General features: G+C 37.1%; 1 protein-coding gene across 1 annotated transcript in view; it reads left to right on the top strand.

Annotated features, from left to right (window-relative positions):
- LOC121859232 (CAD protein-like) overlaps nt 1-22,626 on the top strand; it is a gene marked incomplete at its 5' end in the record, with an annotated part of 317,185 nt that overhangs the window by 264,745 nt on the left and 29,814 nt on the right. Inside the window, 3 exon segments of the mRNA XM_042355968.1 lie at nt 6,861-6,992; nt 10,390-10,565; nt 10,774-10,973. Of these exon segments, the coding sequence (XP_042211902.1) occupies nt 6,861-6,992; nt 10,390-10,565; nt 10,774-10,973 (508 nt within the window).

A 22,626-nucleotide genomic window follows, 5' to 3' on the forward strand; every position in this document is an offset into this window, starting at 1 on the left:
GAATTTAAGCCCTAGAACCGATTAATGTATTGGCGGACTGATATTAAAGCTGGTTGCCCGGTCATTGCAAGCGAAAACATGTTGAGGTCAGTTCGTAAGAAATTTGTTAACCGAATTTTTGTTCGTTAACCGAATTGAAGATTCTTATGGAAGGCAGTTCGTTAACCGAAATTTCGTTAACCGAGGCGTTCGTTAACCGAGGGATCACTGTATATGTATAGGTATATACAGTGGTCCCTCGGTTAACGAACACAATCCGTTCCAGCAGGTTGTTCGTTAACCGAAAAATTCGTTAACCGAAACCATTGTTTCAATGGATTTTTGGGTAATTGGTTCCAGCTCACCGAAAATTGCCCAAATTCAACAAAAATGGTAGAAAAGTTCACTTACTTTGAGGTGTGTATGTAGAAGGCTTTTGGATGATGATGATGATGTGCATTTGAAGTGGGAGGTGGAGGAGGAGAAGGGAGAAGAGAAGGAAGTGGAGGTGGAGGAGAAGCATTTACTGCTTCTTGGAAGGTGAGTCACCTTCCATGAAAATGTCAGTAACCTCTGGACTGACAGATTCTCCACCATGAACATCCTCTCTCCTTCTTGAAGTGGAAGGCTGAGGGATAGCATCTTGTTCCCTCTGCCTTTTACTGAAGAAAGTGTCAGTTGTGGTCTGTGGGGCATCTGTCCTCACCATTAACTTATGTTTAAAGAAGGAGACCACTGAGTCCTCAACATTACACAAAGTTAGTTCAGTTTTTTCCACATCTGGGTGCTTTGAAGCCAGTTCCCTGAACTTCTCCCAGTAGTAAATCACATCTTTCAACTGTTTAGCTGACATATGGTCATCACTTTCAATTTCCTCCTCACCACTGTCAGCCTCTACCTGTAACATCTCATCCAGTTGCTTCAAGTCATCAGGAGTAAGTTCCTCCTCATGAGACATCACAAGCTCTTCCACATCCTCCTCCTCCACTTCAAGGCCCAATGACTGACCAATGGACACAATCTCCTTGCCCAACTCTGTTTCTTCCTCAAATCCCTCAAAATCATGGACTACTGATGGCCACAGTGCTTTCCATGAAGAATTGAGGGATCTAGTGGAGACTTCTTGCCATGATGACACAATCAATTTTACAGCCTCCAGGACGTTGAATTGTGTCTTCCAGAACTGTTTCAGTGTTAGTTCAGGATCATTGGAAGTTGCCTGATGACACCTCCTAAACATTTTCTTCATGTACAACTTCTTGAAGTTGCTGATCACATTCTGGTCCATTGGCTGTATGATTGATGTAGTGTTTGGAGGCAAAAACAACACTTTCACAAAGTCAAATTGATACTCCAAATTGCTGGCAAGGTCAGGGTCATGACCAGGAGCATTATCCATGAGGAGAAGAACCTTTAAAGGGAGTTTTTGGTTGTTAGGTAGCTCTTGACAGAAGGGCAAAACACATCAACAACAGTCTTGTCACCCATGCCTTACGGTTGGACTTCCAATAAACTCCAAGCTTTGTTCTTACCACTTTCTGTTGCTTGAACACCCTGGGGTTTTCAGAGTGGTAGACAAGCATAGGCTTCAGTCGGAAATCCCTTGAAGCATTGGCACCAAGCAATAGAGTGAGACGGTCTTTCATGGGTTTATGCCCAGGTAAAGAGGCTTCATCTTAGGTGATGAATGTTCTTTTGGGCATCTTTTTCCAGAACAGATCAGTCTCGTCCACATTGAACACTTGCTGTGGAAGATAATTTTCTTCCATCAGTTTTTTAAATGCAACTAAAAACTTTGCTGCCCCTTCTTTATCAGCACTAGCAGCTTCACCATGCCTAACAACACTAAAAATGTCACTTCTTTTCTTAAATTTTTCGAACAAGCCTTTGCTGGCCCGAAAATCTTCAAATTCTGTGCCTGAAGAACCAGGTTGATCTGCCTTTAAAAGTTCGTAAATCTCCCTGGCTCTTTCACAAATGAATTCAGTAGAAACTGAATCACCTTTCATCTGTTTTTCCCTTATCCAGATGATAAGTAACCTCTCAGTTTCTGCGATTAGGGATCTACTTTTAAACACTCTTGTAGATTTGTCTCTCACTTTCACTTCTTTAAATTTGTCTTTCTGTGCAAGAATTGTCGACACAGTTGATGCCGACATGCCATATTCTTTGCTGACCACATTTGATTTAATGCCTTGTTCATGTTTTTTTATGATTTCCTGCTTGGTTTGGATTGAAGTAGCTTTTCTTGATCTCTTAGGCCCCATGCTGGATTCAAACAATGTCAACACGTGTTTTTCAAAGTTAAACTTGTTGTAAATAAAGAATATTTTCTTTAAAATAACACTGCACTGCGCTATATATTGTCAATATGTAAAATAAATTTCAAATTGACCAATAATTTGCTTGGAAACAGAAAAAAGCATTTAGTTGGAAAGAGTCTCAAGCAAGATGTTACCTCCAGTGAAAACAGAGAGAGAAACTAACGCCTGTTTGCTGTGTTAAGAGGCTGGATGCCGTGCATTAAACTAGTCACTTTACCTTCAATTATGTTCAAAAATTGTTAAAATGACTAAAAAATTGAATATTAAACTTTTATAATTATTGAATAGTATAAACTTCTTGATATTTACTAAAATAGTAAGGAATTTAAGCCCTACAACCGATTACTGTATTGGTGGATTAATACTACAGCTGGTGGACTGCCAAATGCAAGCGAAAACATGTTGAGGTCGGTTCGTAAGAAATTCGTTAACCGAATTTAAGAATCTTAAGGGAGGCAGTTCGTTAACCGAAATTTCGTTAACCGAGGCGTTCGTTAACCGAGGGACCACTGTATATGTATATGTATATATATGTATATGCATGTATATGTATATGTATATATGTATACAGTATTACCCCGCCTAACGCGGTTTCACTTAACGCGTTTTATCATATACGCGGTGCCTCGCCAGAGCTGAACTTTCACTTAACACGGATTTTTTCCACATATACGCGTGAGTGTCCGGCTCGAGACGCTATTTTTAGATTTGCCTCACCCGCCACCCTGCCTGACTGCCTGTTTTAGCTCATAAAATTCATACAAATTACCCGGCCAGAATATAATTTACATTGCTGGAATTCTTATAATTTGGTGATCATTTTGAATATAAACATCATATATTTTGCATTAGACATACAAATTTTAGATAAAAATTTTTCTCAGAGTAACTATGTTATCTTTTGTGCAAAATATATGACATTTATATTCAAAATATTCCTGGTCTTACAAGGAATCCAGCAATGTCAATTATATTATCCTAACTTTAGTTTGAGGTATTATTTATTAAAATTTAGTGGTTATCCCACACATCTCCTTGGGACGGTTGGTGGGGGGTGGGGGGGAGGGAGGGACCGACCGACCATCTGTTACCCCGTGAAGAATTATTTTTTTTTTTATTAACTGAAGATATTTGTTTTAGCTCATAAAATTCATACAAATTACCCGGTCTGAATATAATTTACATTGCTGGAATTCTTATAATTTGATGATCATTTTGAATATAAACATCATATTTTTGCATTAGACATACAAATTTTAGATAAAAAATTTTTCTCAAATTAACTATGTTATCTTTTGTGCAAAATATATGACATTTATATTCAAAATATTCCTGGTCTTACAAGGAATCCAGCAATGTCAATTATATTATCCTAACTTTAATCTGAGGTATTATTTAATACTAAATGTTAAAAACTCTTGAAGGGAGGATTGGTGGGGGGTTGGGGGGAGGGTTGGGACTGACCGCGGGGTTGGAAGAGGAGGGGGGGAAGGTGGGGTACTTTGATTGACAGATAGTGTCGTGAAGAATATATATTTTTTTTTATTAACTGAAGATATTTGTTTTAGCTCATAAAATTCAGACAAATTATCCGGCCAGAATATAATTTACATTGCTGGAATTCTTACAATTTGGTGATCATTTTGAATATAAACATCATAGATTTTGCATTAGACATACAAATTTTAGATGTAAAGTTTATTCTGAGTAAATATGTTATCTTTTGTGAAAAATATATGACATTTGTATTCAAAATATTCCTGGTCTTACAAGGAATCCAGCAATGTCAATTATATTATCCTAAATTTAGTTTGAGGAATTATTTATTACTATACCTGGTTTTCCCCCCAAAATTTCTCAGAGGGAAGAGCCAGCGAGTGTAGTGTGAGAAGAGGGGGAGGGAGTCGAGTCCATTATTTGAATGGACATTAACTTGGCGACTGTATTTCTCTATTTCTCTTAAGTATTAATTGTGTGCATGTACCATCGTAAAATTAAGATGTTATTTTTACTAGAACATAGGTATTGTGTCGGAAAAAGTGGAGTTTGGGGATGGGCCAGTTTCTATTGGAATTAATCCCATATGTTCTGTTGTTCACTTAACGCGGTTTTCACTTAACACGGTACCCTGTGGGTTTTATTGACCGCGTTAAGTGGGGTACAACTGTATATATATATATTTCAAGTAAATGGAAAAATTTTACTCAACACAGACATTAGTTCCAGTTACCGGTAAATAGCAGACGCTTCAGTGACGTCACTAGTGTTTACACTACACCAGCGGTTAACATTTGATGACATTACTTGAAGTGAATTGGCCTTATTTTAAAAAACCAAGGATGGTTGGTAAAGGACTAATGAGTCAGTGGGTAAGTGTCACATTTGGGGTACTGGTCTTATACAGCGAATAGAGCTCAAAAGCTACTTTTTAAATGGAAATTTGGGGGAGGCCGTCTTATGCACCCCGACGCCTTATAGGCCGAGATATACGGTAGAATCATCAGCATAAAAATGGATAGAATTAGTTGTAGTGTGAAGTAAATCATTTATAAAAAGAAGGAAGAGTGTAGGTGAAATAACAGAGCCCTGTGGGACACCACTATTGGTAGAGAAAGAGTGAAAGATCGATCCCTCAACAACATCTGCCATGGATCGATTTTCAAGGAAGCTAGAAATTAGAGAACAAATTTGGGGAGAGAAACCATAAGAGGGAAGTTTAGAAAGCGAAGGCTTTGTCATACTCTGTCAATGCTTTGGAGATGTCGAGGGCCACGACAAAAGATTCCCCATAATCCCTAAGAGAGGATGACCAAAGATGGGTGCAATAGGAGAGCAGATCACCAGTAGATCTCACCTGCCGAAAGTCATACTGGTGATCCGACAAAAGAGAAAGGCGTTCAAGGTGACAGAGAAAATGAGAGTTCAAGATAGTTTCAAAAATCTTAGAGAGGGATGAAGTTAGGGCAATGGGGCGATAGTTAGAGGAATTAGAATGGTCACCCTTCTTTGGGATGGGCTGAACCAAGGCATGCTTCCAAGAAGAAGGAAATTTTTGGGTTTTCAGGCAAAGGCGAAAGAGGCGAGCAAGCACGGGGGCTAGAATTTCAGCACACTCCCTCAGAACACGAGGGGGTATTTTGTCAGGGCCATGTGCCTTGCTCACATCCAACCTTAAAGATATCAGGTCGGAAGAGAGGAGGGAGTGCAGAAGTTGTTACAGATGTTTTGGGTTAAGGACCAGAAGGATTTAAGAGCAGAAGATTTAGTCAGGACAGCGGTCTTTCTTGGCCCTCCAAAGAACAACCTTACAATGATTCCTAGAAGTAATGAAAGGAGTAAGTAACAGGAGAAGGAGATAGTTTCATAACTTGATATGCTCTATCTCTCTCCTTATATGCAAGAGAAGAGGAGTGATCAAGCCATGATTGTGAAGTGAAAGTAATATGACATGTAATGATAAGAATTCACCGCAAACATTTCATGCCCTATCTTTAGGGATGGCAGCACGGTTGTTTTACATGGATACAAGTATTACATTAACACTCAAGAGTATAGTGTGGTAGATATGAGTGATCGAGGCATTGTGATTTAGCTACTGATTCACAGTGGCTGCTATCATTGATAATATTACTGTATATTAAAAGTAATACAGTATAAAATACACCTTACCATTTTACCAATAATCTTCGGTAAATTTTGTAGTTCATAGAGGATATGAACATAGAGACACCATATAATGGATTGTTCACATAATCGGGGTCTCTGGCACTCGCCTTGTGTGTGAGACATTGCCACATAACCAGGTTAGCCAAAACTGCCTTGCACAAGACTTTTGGCCAGGACTGTATACATACTCATAACACCAAGTGAATCACAGGTGTTCATAATGATCCCAAGTGAATCACAGATGTTCATAATGATCCCAAGTGAATCACAGATGTTCATAATGATCCCAAGTGAATCACAGATGTTCACAATGACCCTCAAGTGAATCACAGATGTTCACAATGACCCTCAAGTGAATCACAGATGTTCACAATGACCCTCAAGTGAATCACAGATGTTCATAATGACCCTCAAGTGAGTCACAGATGTTCATAATGACTCAAGTGAATCACGAAATTATTCATAATGACCTTCAAGTGAATTACAAAAGTATTCATAATGATCTTCAAGTGAATCACAAAACTATTCATAATGAACCACAAGTGAATCACAAAACTATTCATAATGAACCACAAGTGAATCACAAAAGTATTCATAATAGCCACAAGTGAATCACAGGTGCATGTGATGACTCCACTCCTTTATTTGGCCTTTTGGTTATACTTCGCTGATTATTCTCGATTTCTTAGATCTTACTGATACTTTGCATTATGTGAAGGGATTTTATTGTTTATTAATGCCCCTGTTGCCCTTGTTTTTATGGCTTTTGGCTGTTATAAATTTTTATTAGAATTTAAAACAAAAGTGGAAAACAACCTCAGAGTTATGGGCAGCAACTGACAATAATAGCCACATTTGATATGATTAATATGTGTCATGTTTTTCCCTCAGGTATACTTCCTGTTGTAAAGCAAGTAGATACAGTGTCTGCTGAATGGCCAGCAGCAACCAATTACCTTTACCTCACTTACTGTGGCAAGAATCATGACCTAAATTTTCCTGCTGGTGCTACAATGGTCTTAGGTATGTAAAGATGTTCTGTACTGAGTTTATTTCAGGTGAACTATGGTGGTGTATAAAGCATGTTGGGGCCTAGTTGTTGTTTCATGAAGATGTGTAACTTATACTAAATTGGTATAACCATGTTGTTGTACACAGGCATGGAAAATGTTGAGGATATTGGTGGTGGTGATGATTATTGCATGTTGGGATATAATAATGATAATTGCATGTTGATATATAATGTTGAAGTGATCTATATATATGTTGATATATTTTGTTGTATAAATGTTGATATATGATTGTGTGTGTGGCAAACTGTGGTGTCATCAGCATGCTCACCTCACAAGAGAGTGGATCCGGGTTTGATCCCAGGGCACGGTGAAACTATGGGCATGTTTCTTTATGCTATTTGCCTCTGTCTACCCAGCAGTAATTCAGAACCTCCCTCCCTCCCACCCTCTGCATCTCACTACCTCTCTCACTCATTATACCAAGACTGCCATTCATGATACAATATTGTACAGTACATTATTTATTTGTTATTCATTAATTAGTAAAGATACATTACTGTTATAATCTGTGTTTATCAATACAGTACCTGTACCCTTCATATACAATACAATGGGGTCTCATTTAATGCGGGTTTCGCGTGCAGTTATCGCTTATGTGATTGGTTGAAATGTGACAATAGTGAGAGCTTATGTGGAAACCCATGAGTATTGCAGGTAGCGGTAAGGCAGTAATTTAGTGATCTCTTGCTTATTTAGGTTATTCAACAAAAAGGGGGCTATGGGTCACTCGAAATACTGAAAATCTGGCATAAACATGAGACTGCACTATCTCATCTGGGGTTGAGTGTTGGATTTTTTAGGGAAAATTAATAATTTTTGAAATGTTTCATTAACCCAGCACCAATTGAACCTAACTAACATGGGAATTATGATGAAATTGTATGCTCTTATTATAAAGGGATCGCGGGCTGCGGGGCGGGAGGTAGCGAGTTGCTCTCCCGCCCTCCTTCCTCCACCACCCCTCCCGTATGCACACAAACGTAGTTTTGTATCTTGATATTATTAATATTTTATTCCTATAATGCTTTTATCTTAATTTCATAATATATTCCTATAAAAGTAATCAACTCTTAGGAACTGCATGGTTATTTCAGATTCATTCCCAATTCAAATTGTTCATTCATAAAAAAAAGAAAAAAGAAGCTGGGATCCGAATTAACGAAGTTACAGTGTATATGACTTTCATCTTTATTTGAGACATCTTCAGGTCATGACTCCCTAATTCCCCACCCCAATGATGGGTAACCTGGCAATGCATCAGGTCAGCAATATGAGACTACTAATCCGTTAACCCATTTTCACCACAAATAAGAGAAGAGTTTATATACTGTACAATGGATGACCTGATATTGCATCAGGTCAGGTCAGTAACATGAGAGAATGAGGAGAAATTTACTCCTTTTCCACAGATATAATGTTTCATTTTTATCTCCATTTTTATTAATTCTTTAATTACTATACAGTATTTCTTTCTCTCTATTTTTCTTTATATTTATTTACACGCTTTCTCCCTTATCTCTTATTCTTGTTCTTATTTACTTAAACAATTATGGAGGGTATAGATAGGTGGTGGAGGCAGGGTGTGGTGGGGGAAGGGAGGGTTGATGTGGTCAGTTTTTCCTCACTCCCCCACAAGGGTCACTTGTCCTTCCTCTCTTGTAACCGAGTGTATGCACCTCACATGCCCGTATCATGTAGATTTAAAAAAACTAAAATTTAACCAAACTCTTAGATAAACAATTGAGCATTATTCAAGTGAAGAATGGTGTTTTTAACTGAATTATAACTGATTTTGTAGACTCTGGTATCAACAAGAGGTGACACCATGTCTAAATGTGTGGGTGGTGGAGGGGGGAGAGAGGGGAGACTGGCTGTTGCCAGTCATGAATGAAATCTGGGAGAAGCTTCCGCCAAACTCCACTCAAGCAGTCCTTACTTACATCACCCCAGGCCGCCTCCACAATGAAGTCAATTGCATGCTTGATGTTGAAATTTTCCAAAACGGAAGAACTCTGGCCTTATCATCTCCTTCCTCAGTAGCTGCAACAAGTTTCTAAATGTATGCCTCAAATAATAGGCTTTGAAGGCTGCTATTACTCCTTGGTCCATTGGTTGAAGGAGAGATGTTGTATTTGGAGGTAGAAAGAGCACTTTGATATTGTCAGAAAGCTCAGCAATGGTGGGAGGGAGGCTTGGCGCATTATCTAAAATGAGGAAAATTTTAAAATCGGTATTTTTCTTCTTGCAATAACCCCTGCCAAGCGACAGTACATTTAAAACGTTAGAGTGGAATCGCGTTTCAGCCAACACGCGTTCGCGTTTTACAAATATCGTTCTTCTATTCATCAATTGCGTTATAGCCAATTCGCGTTGACAAAACACGCGTAGTAGCAGAAATGACTGTATTTGCATTATTTTAAATAAAAAGTGCTCAGCGACACACAAACGTGCAGTCTGTCGTCAGGCTTTATGTTTGGGAGAGCAAGAAGGTCATACAAATAATTATCGGAATAATAATTCCACAAGTAAATGCATTTATAACAGTCATAGCATTATCATCTAGTAATTTTAAACTAAAATAAAACTACACAATTTTGGTTATGTTACTTTGATTCAGCATGATAAAATGGGCAAACAATGAAAATAAACAAAGGAAGTTATTTACCAAGAAGCTTCCACCTGACCGCACGTAAGAGAGGTGGTGGTGGTGGTGTTTGTGCGAAGGGAGAGAGGGAGGGTGATAAGAGGGCTATTTTTAGCTTTTCTTTGTGTTCGAGATGGCCAATAATGCATATATTTACTGATCATTTAGAATTATTTTTTTTAATTATTTTTCATAAAAAGTGCTTGGCGACACACAGCAGTCAGTCGCCAGCTGTCTGGCTGTCTTTGTGTTTGGTAGAGTAAGTACTGCATAAAATAATAATAATTCCACAAATAAATACATTTATAACATAATCATAGCATTATTTTCCAGTAATACTACGCTACAGTACAACTACACTACTATTAGCAATATTTCTTTGATACAACCTGATAAGATGGACAAACAATGAAAATGAAAAACAAAAGTAGGTAATTACATTCAGGAAGCTTCCCTGTGGCTGAGGTGTGGCGTGACAGGCAAATATTCACATGGGAACCTGATAACCAGCTCTGGGCATTTAAACAGTTGTGGGAAAAGGCGCACTTTCTGGAACATTACCCAGGGCTTAAGGGTTAATGAAATACTATTTTATTAAATTTAGTGGTGCAGGTTTTGAATTAATAATTGTATACAATACATTATTTTTCTTAGAACCTAAATTGTTAAGGATCTAACTTAATAATAAATTTTTATATACTAGGATCAGGTGTATACAGAATTGGATCATCTGTTGAGTTTGACTGGTGTGCTGTTCAGTGCATTCGAACTCTTCGCAAACTAGGCCACAGGACCATCATGGTGAATTACAATCCAGAAACTGTATCGACTGACTATGATATGTGTGATCGACTGTATTTTGATGAGATTTCATTTGAGGTATGATGATAATTTATAGTTCTATTAATTCAGATTAAAATTATCAATAATTAAATATAATTGTTTGCATGTGTTAAGACTAAACTTTTAGGAATGCAATGTAATTGGTGCTCGGGTACCTTTTGTGTTTTTTATACAAATTTAAAGACATTTTAAGTATAATAATTACCTTTTTAAAGCTCTCATAATATGTAATTCTGTTTGTCAGGTTGTTATGGATATATACAACCTTGAAAATCCCCAAGGAGTGATCCTGAGTATGGGTGGACAACTTCCCAACAATATTGCTCTGGACTTACACCGTCAAGGAGCTCACATTCTTGGTACCTCCCCAGAATCCATAGATGGAGCAGAAAACAGATTTAAATTCTCTCGTATGTTGGATCGCATTGGTATTTCTCAGCCTCGGTAAGTATTCAGACATTTAATCAGTGTTTTTGAATAGGTCCAAAGCATCTCACTTAACCTCTTTACTCTTAGGGGCCATATGACCCTAAACCCCTTATCAGAGGAACCATATTTTACGTGTACAGGTACTTGGTTTTCAATTATTAATTTCTATATTATATTACCTGTTATACTTACTGTTGTATTGTCAGTCTGTTATTTACTGTTTCTCAGTGAATATTTACAGCATATACTCTTCATTACTTACAATACTGTATTTATGATTATACAGGGATAAAAAGCTACTGTATTTTACGGCATAAAAGATGCACTTTTTTGTCTGAAAATGGCTAAAAAAATCGGCCTGTGTCCGATATGTGAAGTTGTGGTCTCCTGCAAGCTAATGAATCCCCCCCAGTTGCTGTCTCCAGTAGGCTAAATTCTACCTAACCCAACTCCAGAATTAAAAATGTTATTGCTTACTTAAACACACTACTATTATTTTTAATTAATTAAAAAATACTTATTGTAAATATAAAAGATAGATGTATAACTACTCGGTACTGTACTAATGATGATAACCCGAGATAATTAACGTCCATACGGCAGACACCAAACTCTTCAAAGGTTGCTATGCAGTAACCATGACTGAACTCTTACAAGCATTACAATCTATTAATTCCATACCTGCAACATTTATTTTTCAATCTACAAATACCTGATACATATGAAGATTTACAGATACTGTAACTTTGTTCTAACATTTACATCTGTTAACATCGCTATCTGTATTGTAGCCAGGTTAGACTCATCTTTGTAACCAGGCTACTGGGCCAAGCTGTTCATTTTCAACTTGTATTTTCAGGTAGATACAGTATACAGTGGTCCCACGGTTAACGAACACAATTCGTTCCACAGAGTTGTTTGTTAACCGAATCCATTATTTCAGTGCGATATTGGGTAATTGGTTCCAGCTCACAGAAAAGTACAGTGGTCCCTCGGTTAACGAGCACAATCCGTTCTAGAAGGTTGCTCATTAACCGAAAAACTCGTTAACCGAAACCATTGTTTCGATGGGTTTTTGGGTAATTGGTTCCACCTCACCGAAAATTGCCTAAATTCAACAAAAAAGGTAGAAAAGTACACTTACTTTGAGGTGTGTATGTAGAAGGCTCCTGGATGATGATTATGATGATGGGAATTAGAATGGGGGTGGAGGAGAAGGGAGAAGAGAAGGCATTGGGGTGGAAGAGGAGTCACCCCATGGCGCCATTTCACCCATAAAATTTTAGTTCTCGGTGTAATTCAAGATTACATTCTTTAAATCAACACTGCACTGCATTTTATATTGTCAATATGTAAAATAAATTTCAAAATGACCAATAATTTGCTTGCAAACACAGAAAAAAAGCATTTAGTTGAAGAGAGTCTCAAGCAAGATGTTACCTCCACTGAAAAGACACAAAGACTGACGCCTATATGGTGTGTTCACAGGTTGGATGGTATGCATAAAACTAGTTTCCTTACCTTCAATTATGTTCAATAATTGTTAAAATGACTAAAAAATTTAATATTAAACTTTTAAAATTATTGAATAGTATAAACTTCTTGATGTTTACTAAAATAGTAAGGAATTTAAGCCCTAGAACCGATTACTGTATTGGCGGACTAATACTACAGCTGGTTGACCACCAAATGCAAGCGAAAACATGTTCAGGTCAGCTCAAGAAACTCGTTAATCGAGGGATTGCTCGTTAACTGAAGTTAAAAATCTTATGGAAGGTAACTTGTTAACCGAAATCTCGTTAACCGAGGGACCACTGTATTTATATATATATATATATATATATATATATATATATATATATATATATATATATATATATATATATATATATATATATATATATATATATATATATATATACACACACACTTACGACTACCCGACTTACGACCGTCGGGACTTACGACCGCCTCAGATATAGATTAAAAAAAATGACACACGCATTTTCTATACCGAAACGTTTCCAGTTAATGTAGTCTCCATGTATAATTAGAAAATTATGGGGGCCCCATGTGCATTCAGCTGACTACATTAAAGGTTAAGTGCTCAGTCACACTGTATCCATTCCTTATTATTTATTACTTTCACTGTACTGTATCCATTCATCATTATTCATTACTTTTACTGTACTGTATTTCATTGTAGATTTTCTATTAATTTTTTTTTTTATCTATGTCGGACTTACGACCTGGATTTGGGTCCCTAACCCCGTCGTAAGTCGGGGTCTAGGTGTGTATATGTATATGTATGTATATATATATATATATATATATATATATATATATATATATATATATATATATATATATATATATATATATATATATATATATATATATATATATATATATATATACATACATACACACAGTTGTACCCCGCTTAACGCGGTTTCACTTAACGCGATTTCTCATATACGCGGTGCCTCGCCAGAACCGAACTTTCACTTAACGCGGTTCATCTACTCATATACGCGGTGAAGTATAATATTTTTATTTTTTTTATTTAGCTCATAAAATTCATACAATTACCCGGCCAGAATATAATTTACATTGCTGGAATTCTTACAATATGGCCAGAATGAATTCATTTGATGATCATTTTGAATATAAACATCATAGATTTTGCATTAGACATACAAATTTTAGATATAATGTTTACTCTGAGTAAATATGTTATCTTTTGTGCAAAATATATGACATTTATATTCAAAATATTCTTGGTCTTACAAGGAATCCAGCAATGTCAATTATATTATCCTAACTTTAATCTGAGGTATTATTTAATACTAAATGTTAAAATTTTGTTTTTTCACCCAACATCTTTTGAAGGGAAGATTGGTGGGAGGTGGGGGGGAGGGTTGGGACTGACCGACCACCTGGCGCGGTTGGAAGAGGGGGGGAGGCAAGGTGGGGTACTTTGATTGACAGATAGTGTCGTGAAGAATATTTTTTTTTTTATTAACTGGAGATATTTGTTTTAGCTCATAAAATTCATACAAATTACCCGGCCAGAATATAATTTACATAGCTGGAATTCTTACAATTTGATGATCATTTTGAATATAAACATCATAGATTTTGCATTAGACATACAAATTTTAGATACAATGTTTACTCTGAATAAATATGTTATCTTTTGTGCAAAGTATATGACATTTATATTCAAAATATTCCTGGTCTTACAAGGAATCCAGCAATGTCAATTATATTATCCTAACTTTAGTTTGAGGTATTATTTATTAAAATATAGTGGTTTTCCCCCAAAAATTTCTCGGAGAGGGAAGAGCCAGCGAGTGTAGTGTGAGAAGAGGGGGAGGGAGTTGACCCCATTATTTGAATGGACATTAACTTGGCGACTGTATTTTTCTATTTATCTTAAGTATTAATTGTGTGCATGTACCATCATAAAATTTAAATGTTATTTTTACTAGAACATACAGTAGGTATTGTGTCGGAAAAAGTAGAGTTTGAGGGTCCGACCAGTCTCTATTGGAATTAATCCCATATGTTCTGTTGTTCACTTAACGCGGTTTTCACTTAACACGGTACCCTGTGGGTTCAATTGACCGCGTTAAGCGGGGTACTACTGTATATATATATATATATATATATATATATATATATATATATATATATATATATATATATATATATATATATACAGTACTCCCTCTTTATCGACGGGGGTTACGTTCTGTAAACGGCCTCGATAAAGAAACCGTCGATACCGTGATGGTTACGTAATTTTTCTAACTATTATTAGCATATGTTGAATAAATGTACCTTTAAGCATTAATGCGTTTCCTTTACACATAACCTTAAATAATAGTGTATAAATAATAATATAATAAGTGGACAAAAATACTAGCAAACTTACGATTTCATTTATTGAAGTGAACATCGGTCCTTACAGTAAACAAAACAGTGTACAGTACAGTAAAAGTCCAAAAATCCGGATGCCCAAGGCAAATTGTTTACCATTTATTATTACAACACTTTACACTGAAACGCGGGTAGTTTCAACAAAAATATTGTATATTTCCATTCAAGTATTTATTCAAGTCAATTAGGAGGGAATATTATTGTAATACAACAGTTTTTTAACTAAACCATTCGAAAAGTGATTACGGTAACATCTTTTGAACGAAAGAAAGTGAGTCATTGTTTTCGTCACGATTTGATCCCACTTTCCACTTTAATACGTACGTCATTTCAACAAAAATATTACATTTCCGTGAATGTATTATATCAAGCACAGTATGAATAGAATATCATTGTAATATAACAGAATTTTAACCGAAAACTATTAAAAAAACGAATAACATCTCAAGAACATCGGAAGCATAGGTAAAGTCTTTTGTTTTCGACATGTATTTTATCCTATTTTACATTGAAATACATCACGTTTCAGCAAAACTACTATTTATTTCCGAGAATATATTCATTCAGGCGCAGTTTAGGTAAAATATACGTGTGATGTAATAATTTTTTAACTGAAAACGATTCGAAAAACACGTGTACCCTCTAGCCCTGTTCAAGGAGAGGACTGGGAGAAGCTGTTTGGTGCTGCAGACGATGACAAGGAAAATGATTTTGATGGATTTTAATGAAAATATTCAGAAATATGGTATCGTAATATTTATTCAAGTCAATTAGGATATTATTGTAATACAATACAACAGTTTTTTAACTAAACCATTCGAAAAGTGATTACGGTAACATCTTTTGAACGAAAGAAAGCGAGTCATTGTTTTCGTCACGATTTTATCCCACTTTCCACTTTAATACGTACGTCATTTCAGCAAAAATATTACATTTCCGTGAATGTATTATATCAAGCACAGTATGAATAGAATATCATTGTAATATAACAGAATTTTAACCGAAAACTATTAAAAAAACGAGTAACATCTCAAGAACATCGGAAGCTTAGGTAAAGTCTTTTGTTTTCGTCATGTATTTTATCCTATTTTACATTGAAATACATCACGTTTCAGCAAAACTACTATTTATTTCCGAGAATATATTCATTCAGGCGCAGTTTAGGTAAAATATACGTGTGATGTAATAGTTTTTTTAACTGAAAACGATTCGAAAAACACGTACCCTCTAGCCCTGTTCAAGAGAGGACTGGGAGAAGTTTTGTGCCAAAATAAAAATCCGGCTAAATAATCCGTCGATAATCGAAACCGTCATTAAAAAATCCGTCGATAAAGAAGTACTGTATATATATATATATATATATATATATATATATATATATATATATATATATATATATATATATATATATATATATATATATATATATATATATATATATATATATATATATATATATATATATATATATATATATATATATATATATATATATATATACAGTTGGTCTTCATATTACGCGGTTAATGTAACCCGGAGGGTCCCGCGGAAAGTGAGGAACGCGTAAAGTGAACAACATAACATATGGGATTAATTGAAATGGAGTCCAGGCCGATCCCCAAACTCCACTTTTTGACGACACATAACTATGTTGCAGTAAAAATTTTATCTTAACTTTATGATGGTATGAAAAAACAAGTAGGCCTACCGTATATACTCGTCTATAACCCCCCTTCGTATATGGTCGACCCCGATTTTATGACCAAGAAATCGTTAATTTATGATATTCCTCGTTTATAAGTCGACCCAAGTTTTTGAGGGTAAAGGAACAACAAAACCTTCAGAGAAACACTACGTCCTATAAACTTGTTTACCATTTATTATTACGACACTTTACACTGAAACGCAGGTAGTTTCAACAAAAATATTGTATATTTCCATTCAAGTCAATTAGGAGGGAATATTATTGTAATACAACAGTTTTTTAACTAAACCATTCGAAAAGTGATTACGGTAACATCTTTTGAAGGAAAGAAAGCCAAAGTCATTGTTTTCGTCACGATTTTATCCCACTTTCCACTGTAATAAGTACGTAATTTCAGCAAAAAATATTACATTGCCGTGAATGTATTATATCAAGCACAGTATGAATAGAATATCATTGTAATATAACAGAATTTTAACCGAAAACTATTAAAAAAACGAATATCTCAAGAACATCGGAAGCTTAGGTAAAGTCTTTTGTTTTCGACATGTATTTTATCCTGTTTTACATTGAAATACATCACGTTTCAGCAAAACTACTATTTATTTCCGAGAATATATTCATTCAGGCGCAGTTTAGGTAAAATATACGTGTGATGTAATAGTTTTTTAACTGAAAACGATTCGAAAAACACGTACCCTCTAGCCCTGTTCAAGGAGAGGACTGGGAGAAGCTGTTTGGTGCTGCAGACGATGACAAGGAAAATGATTTTGATGGATTTTAATGAAAATATTCAGAAATATGGTATCGTAATATTTATTCAAGTCAATTAGGATATTATTGTAATACAATACAACAGTTTTTTAACTAAACCATTCGAAAAGTGATTACGGTAACATCTTTTGAACGAAACAAAGCGAAAGTCATTGTTTTCATCATAATTTTATCCCACTTTCCACTGTAATACGTATGTCATTTCAGCAAAAAATATTACATTTCCGTGAAGGTATTATATCAACCACAGTATGAATAGAATATCACTAATATAACAGTATTTTAACCGAAAACTATTAAAAATACGAGTAACATCTCTTGAACATCGGAAGGTTAGGTAAAGTCTTTTGTTTTCTGCATGTAGTTTATCCTAATTTACATTGAAATACATCACGTTTCGGCAAAACTACTATTTATTTCTGAGAATATGGAAATGTAATATTTTTGCTGAAATGACGTACGTATTATAGTGGAAAGTGGGATAAAATCGTGACAAAAACAATGACTCGCTTTCTTTCGTTCAAAAGATGTTACCGTAATCGCCTTTTGAATGGTTTTCATTTAACAACTGTTATATTACAATAATATTCTATGCTAATTCACTTGTGATGTAAAAGTTTTTTAACTGAAAACGATTCGAAAAACACGTGTACCGTCTAGCTGATACGGCAGAGCCCTGGTCGCTGAGGCTTTGTGTTTGCATCGGCCCTTCTTAAGCAGCTTTTAATTTTAGCGTACGTTGAAATTGTGTTTACCGGTGTATTCTTATTTTCCAGAAATATGACAAGTTTTTATATAATACAATGTTACGGTACTTTTAATTTACAAGTATTCATTTTTAAAAATACAGAAGACACCAAACAAATACTAATACGGATATTTGCGTGACTCTCCCGCCAAAAAAGACCAAACAGCTGGTACTCTCTCCCTCAGCCCTACCAAAAATAGCCCAACACCTTTCTTGTTTATTCTCTTCCAATTTCTCACTTTAACTGGTATTTTTTACTTCATATTGCCTACATCAGATAAACTACAGTAATTGAGGTTAGATATTGTTATAAATTTGATTACCGGGTCCTGGCAGGTACCGTTAGAACCACCTGACCCTACCAACAGTGTTGCAAGTCAGACAGCATTTTTTTTTTTTACATTTTTGGTGTCTCCATTTGTTAATTTTTTTTCTGTGGGGTTTGCACAATAGTATACTGTTTTACCTACAGTATTGTAAAACGATTTGGGAAAAGAAATACTCGGTAACTTAAAATTTTAAAAGGAAAATTTTGAAACTGGCAACTGTGTGTAGATGACCTGACTCACATCATATTGATGTTTCAAATTTAATTAACAAAAATTTATGTATCTATAAATAAACTTTTAAAAATTAATACTTTATGTTTTACATACTCCTGTGCATACCATACCATGCATTTGGCTACTTTGGGCTTGCTATGATGACGCAAGAGATGTGCCCTGGCAACTGTACCGACACTCACAGCGGGCGGTGCGTTGGTGCGTTGTTTCCATTGTCTACTGGTAGTTACTGGTAAATATTTTTCAACCTAACGAAACTATTACCCGTATAGAGGTCGACCCCCAACTTTTTGCCCAAAAATTTGGTCTTAAGAACTCGTGCTATACACGGGTATATACGGTAATATAGAAGAGGCTAGGTTAGGAAAGATAAAGGTTAACATAGGAAAAATGAAGGTTACCTTAGAGAAACTAAAAGTTAGGTGGAACACTTACGGTAGTAGAAGAGATGGGTCGGCATACGGGGATGGAGGCTGGTTCCGAGGCAGAGGGCAGATTACTGGCCCTCAGGTGAATCACCATTACTAGGTGAATCATCATCACTGTCACTTACAGTTGTCAGGGCTTCCCTGACAAATCCCTCAAAGTCAACTTCACTGTCACTATCACTGGCTTGGGCTGGCTGTGGTGGGTTGCGGGTGAAGAAATCTGTTATGCTTTGCTGACGGCTGGCGTTGATGTTGTCGTGATACACCTTGATGTACGGCTCCATAGCCTGCACCAGCCGGTTATGGAAGACTTCATAGCGGTCATCGTCATTGTCGCGGGAAAGGAAGGACTTCATCTTCTCTGCACACTCCATGGCACCCTTAATATCACTATGACTTAAATTGTGTTCTTCGGAGACTGCCGCACCTTCTTCCTCCTCTTCACTGGCGTGTTCTTCTTCCAACATCTCGTCGGCAGTCACTTCAGGATTTCTGATCACCTCCAGGATGTCGTCGTCGGTAGTCTCGGAGAAGCCTGGAACTGTAACAGTCTGCGCAGCTTCTCTGGCAAGGTCCACTGCTACTGCAACAGTCTGAACCTCACCAGTCACAGATTGACTCCTCCTCTCACCTGGTATTCCATGCAACACATGTCTCCATGCGTGACGAATTGTAGCAATAGACAGCTGATCCCATGACTCCACCAAGATGTCCACAGCTTTCTTGATGTTAAATACTCTCCAGAATTGTTTGAAGAGTATTTTTTGCTGTTCTAACCGTTGTTCCTCATCTTCGTCGCTCTTGCTATCGGTGGTGGTGTCACTCAGGTCACGCAACTCTTCCCTGGTGTTGGTGTAGTCGTTCAGGAGCTGGAATTTTTTTGTTGAGAATGCAGCTTTCACATTGCAAATCAACTCCTGGGCCATGGGCTGGATTAAAGACGTAGTGTTGGGAGGAAGGAAGACCACTTTTACATTGGGGTGACGATCTAACAGTAGGGGCGAGTGTCCTGGTGCGTTGTCCAGCAGCAACAAAATATTAAATGGGACATTCTGTTGCTCACAGAATTTCTTTACATCGGGAACAAAACAGTCATCAAACCAGGAGAGGGACAGTGTAGAGAACATCCATGCCTTACGTGCTGTCAGCCAGTGGACATTTAGCTTGGTCATGTCCATGCTCTTGTAGGCGTGCGGCTTGCGGGCTGTGTGGATCACCGATAACTTGAGCTTACAGGTACCGGAGGCATTGGTGGTAAACAGGACGGTGATGCGTTCCTTCTGCATTTTCCGGCCCCGAATCCTGCTGGCATTCTTCACAATGTAGGACTTGGAAGGTAGTTTTCTCCAGAAAAGACCAGATTCGTCCATGTTAAACACCTGGTCGTCACTGTACTGTCCTTCCTCCATAATCTCACGTAAAAACGGAGGAAATTCCCGAGCCGCAGCACGATCAGCACTCGCTTCTTCACCACCAATGTTTATATTGGTGATCTTGTTCCGGATCTTAAACCTCTGTAACCACCCAGAGGAAGCATTAAAGGGTTTGGGCTCTGTAATTCCCATCTTTCGTGCCACTGCCATGTACAGTTCACGTGCGTAGTCCTTAACAGAGCGCGTGTCGACCGCCATGTTCCGTCGCGCCTGACGCACCAAGTACCTCACAAGTAATTTTTCTGTCTTGAGAAGCACCTGGTTGTGAAAATACTTGATCATAGAAGCACCTGTAGACTTTGTGATCTTCATGTGCTCCTTTATCTTGGCTGAATCCTTCTTTATAGTCCGGATCGTAGATTCGTTCACGCCATGCTGGCGCGCCAAATCAACCTGCCTTGTTCCTTTCTCCAACTCTTGGATGATGGTATACTTCACCTCGTAGCTTAAGGAACGTCGTGTCTTCTTTGGTTTAGTGCCGCTGGGTCCAGGTAAGGAAAGGTTTTTCTCTGGGGGTGGTGGTCCGGCGGAAGCCATTTTACGGAACAATGGATGCGCGTTTACACGGAGTGGCCTTGAGGGATGAAACTGCCGCGGCTAGGTCAAGCGTCGTCTTTCCTCCCTCCCTCCCTCCCCCTGGGTGGACACGTCATAATACTTAAAGCCAATTACAGCTAGCAGCAGAGGAGGGTAGGGATGCCTGGCCAATCACAGGTCTGATACGTCATATGACGTCAGTGATAACGCAACAAAGACACACTGCGCAACCTTACCGCGCCGCTTGCCCAAGCGGAGGGAGGAGGGAGGCAGGTAGGCGGGTAGGCGGGCGGGCGGGTGGCGCGAGGGGAAAATCTAAAAACAGCGTCGCGCCGGACACTCTCCGCGTAATGGCGTTCGCGACCGCGGAATGTAAGAATGTTAGGTTCTGGCAAGGCACCGCGTTAACGGTGAAACGCGGAATGCGGGACCGCGTAATATGAGGACCAACTGTATATATATATATATATATATATATATACAGTATTACCCCGCCTAACACGGTTTCACTTAACGCGTTTTTTCATATACGCGGTGCCTCGCCAGAGCTGAACTTTCACTCAACACGGATTTTTTCCACATATACGCGGTGAGTGTGCGGCTCCAGACGCTAGTTTTAGATTTGCCACCCTGCCTGACTGCCTGTTTTAGCTCATAAAATTCATACAAATTACCCGGCCAGAATATAATTTACATTGCTGGAATTCTTATAATTTGGTGATCATTTTGAATATAAACATCATATATTTTGCATTAGACATACAAATTTTAGATAAAATTTTTTCTCTGAGTAAATATGTTATCTTTTGTGCAAAATATATGACATTTATATTCAAAATATTCCTGGTCTTACAAGGAATCCAGCAATGTCAATTATATTATCCTAACTTTAGTTTGAGGTATTATTTATTACAAAAATTAAAATATTCTGGTTTTCCCACACATCTCCTTGGGACGGTTGGTGGGGGGTGGGGGGAGGGAGGGACCGACCGACCATCTGTTACCCTGTGAAGAATATTTTTTTTTTTTATTAACTGAAGATATTTTTTTTAGCTCATAAAATTCATACAAATTACCCGGTCAGAATATAATTTACATTGCTGGAATTCTTATAATTTGATGATCATTTTGAATATAAACATCATATATTTTGCATTAGACATACAAATTTTAGATAAAATGTTTTCTGAGTAAATATGTTATCTTTTGTGCAAAATATATGACATTTATATTCAAAATATTCCTGGTCTTACAAGGAATCCAGCAATGTCAATTATATTATCCTAACTTTAATCTGAGGTATTATTTAATACAAAATGTTAAAATTTATTTTTTTCACCCACTCTTCTCTTGAAGGGAAGATTGGTGGGGGGTGGGGGGAGGGTTGGGACTGACCGCACGGTTGGAAGAGGGGGGGAGGCAAGGTGGGGTACTTTGATTGACAGATAGTGTCGTGAAGAATATTTTTTTTTATTAGCTGAAGATATTTGTTTTAGCTCATAAAATTCATACAAATTACCCGGTCAGAATATAAT

This window comes from Homarus americanus, unplaced genomic scaffold (genome assembly GCF_018991925.1).
Source record: "Homarus americanus isolate GMGI-L3 unplaced genomic scaffold, GMGI_Hamer_2.0 scaffold36188, whole genome shotgun sequence".
Lineage (NCBI taxonomy): Eukaryota > Metazoa > Arthropoda > Malacostraca > Decapoda > Nephropidae > Homarus > Homarus americanus.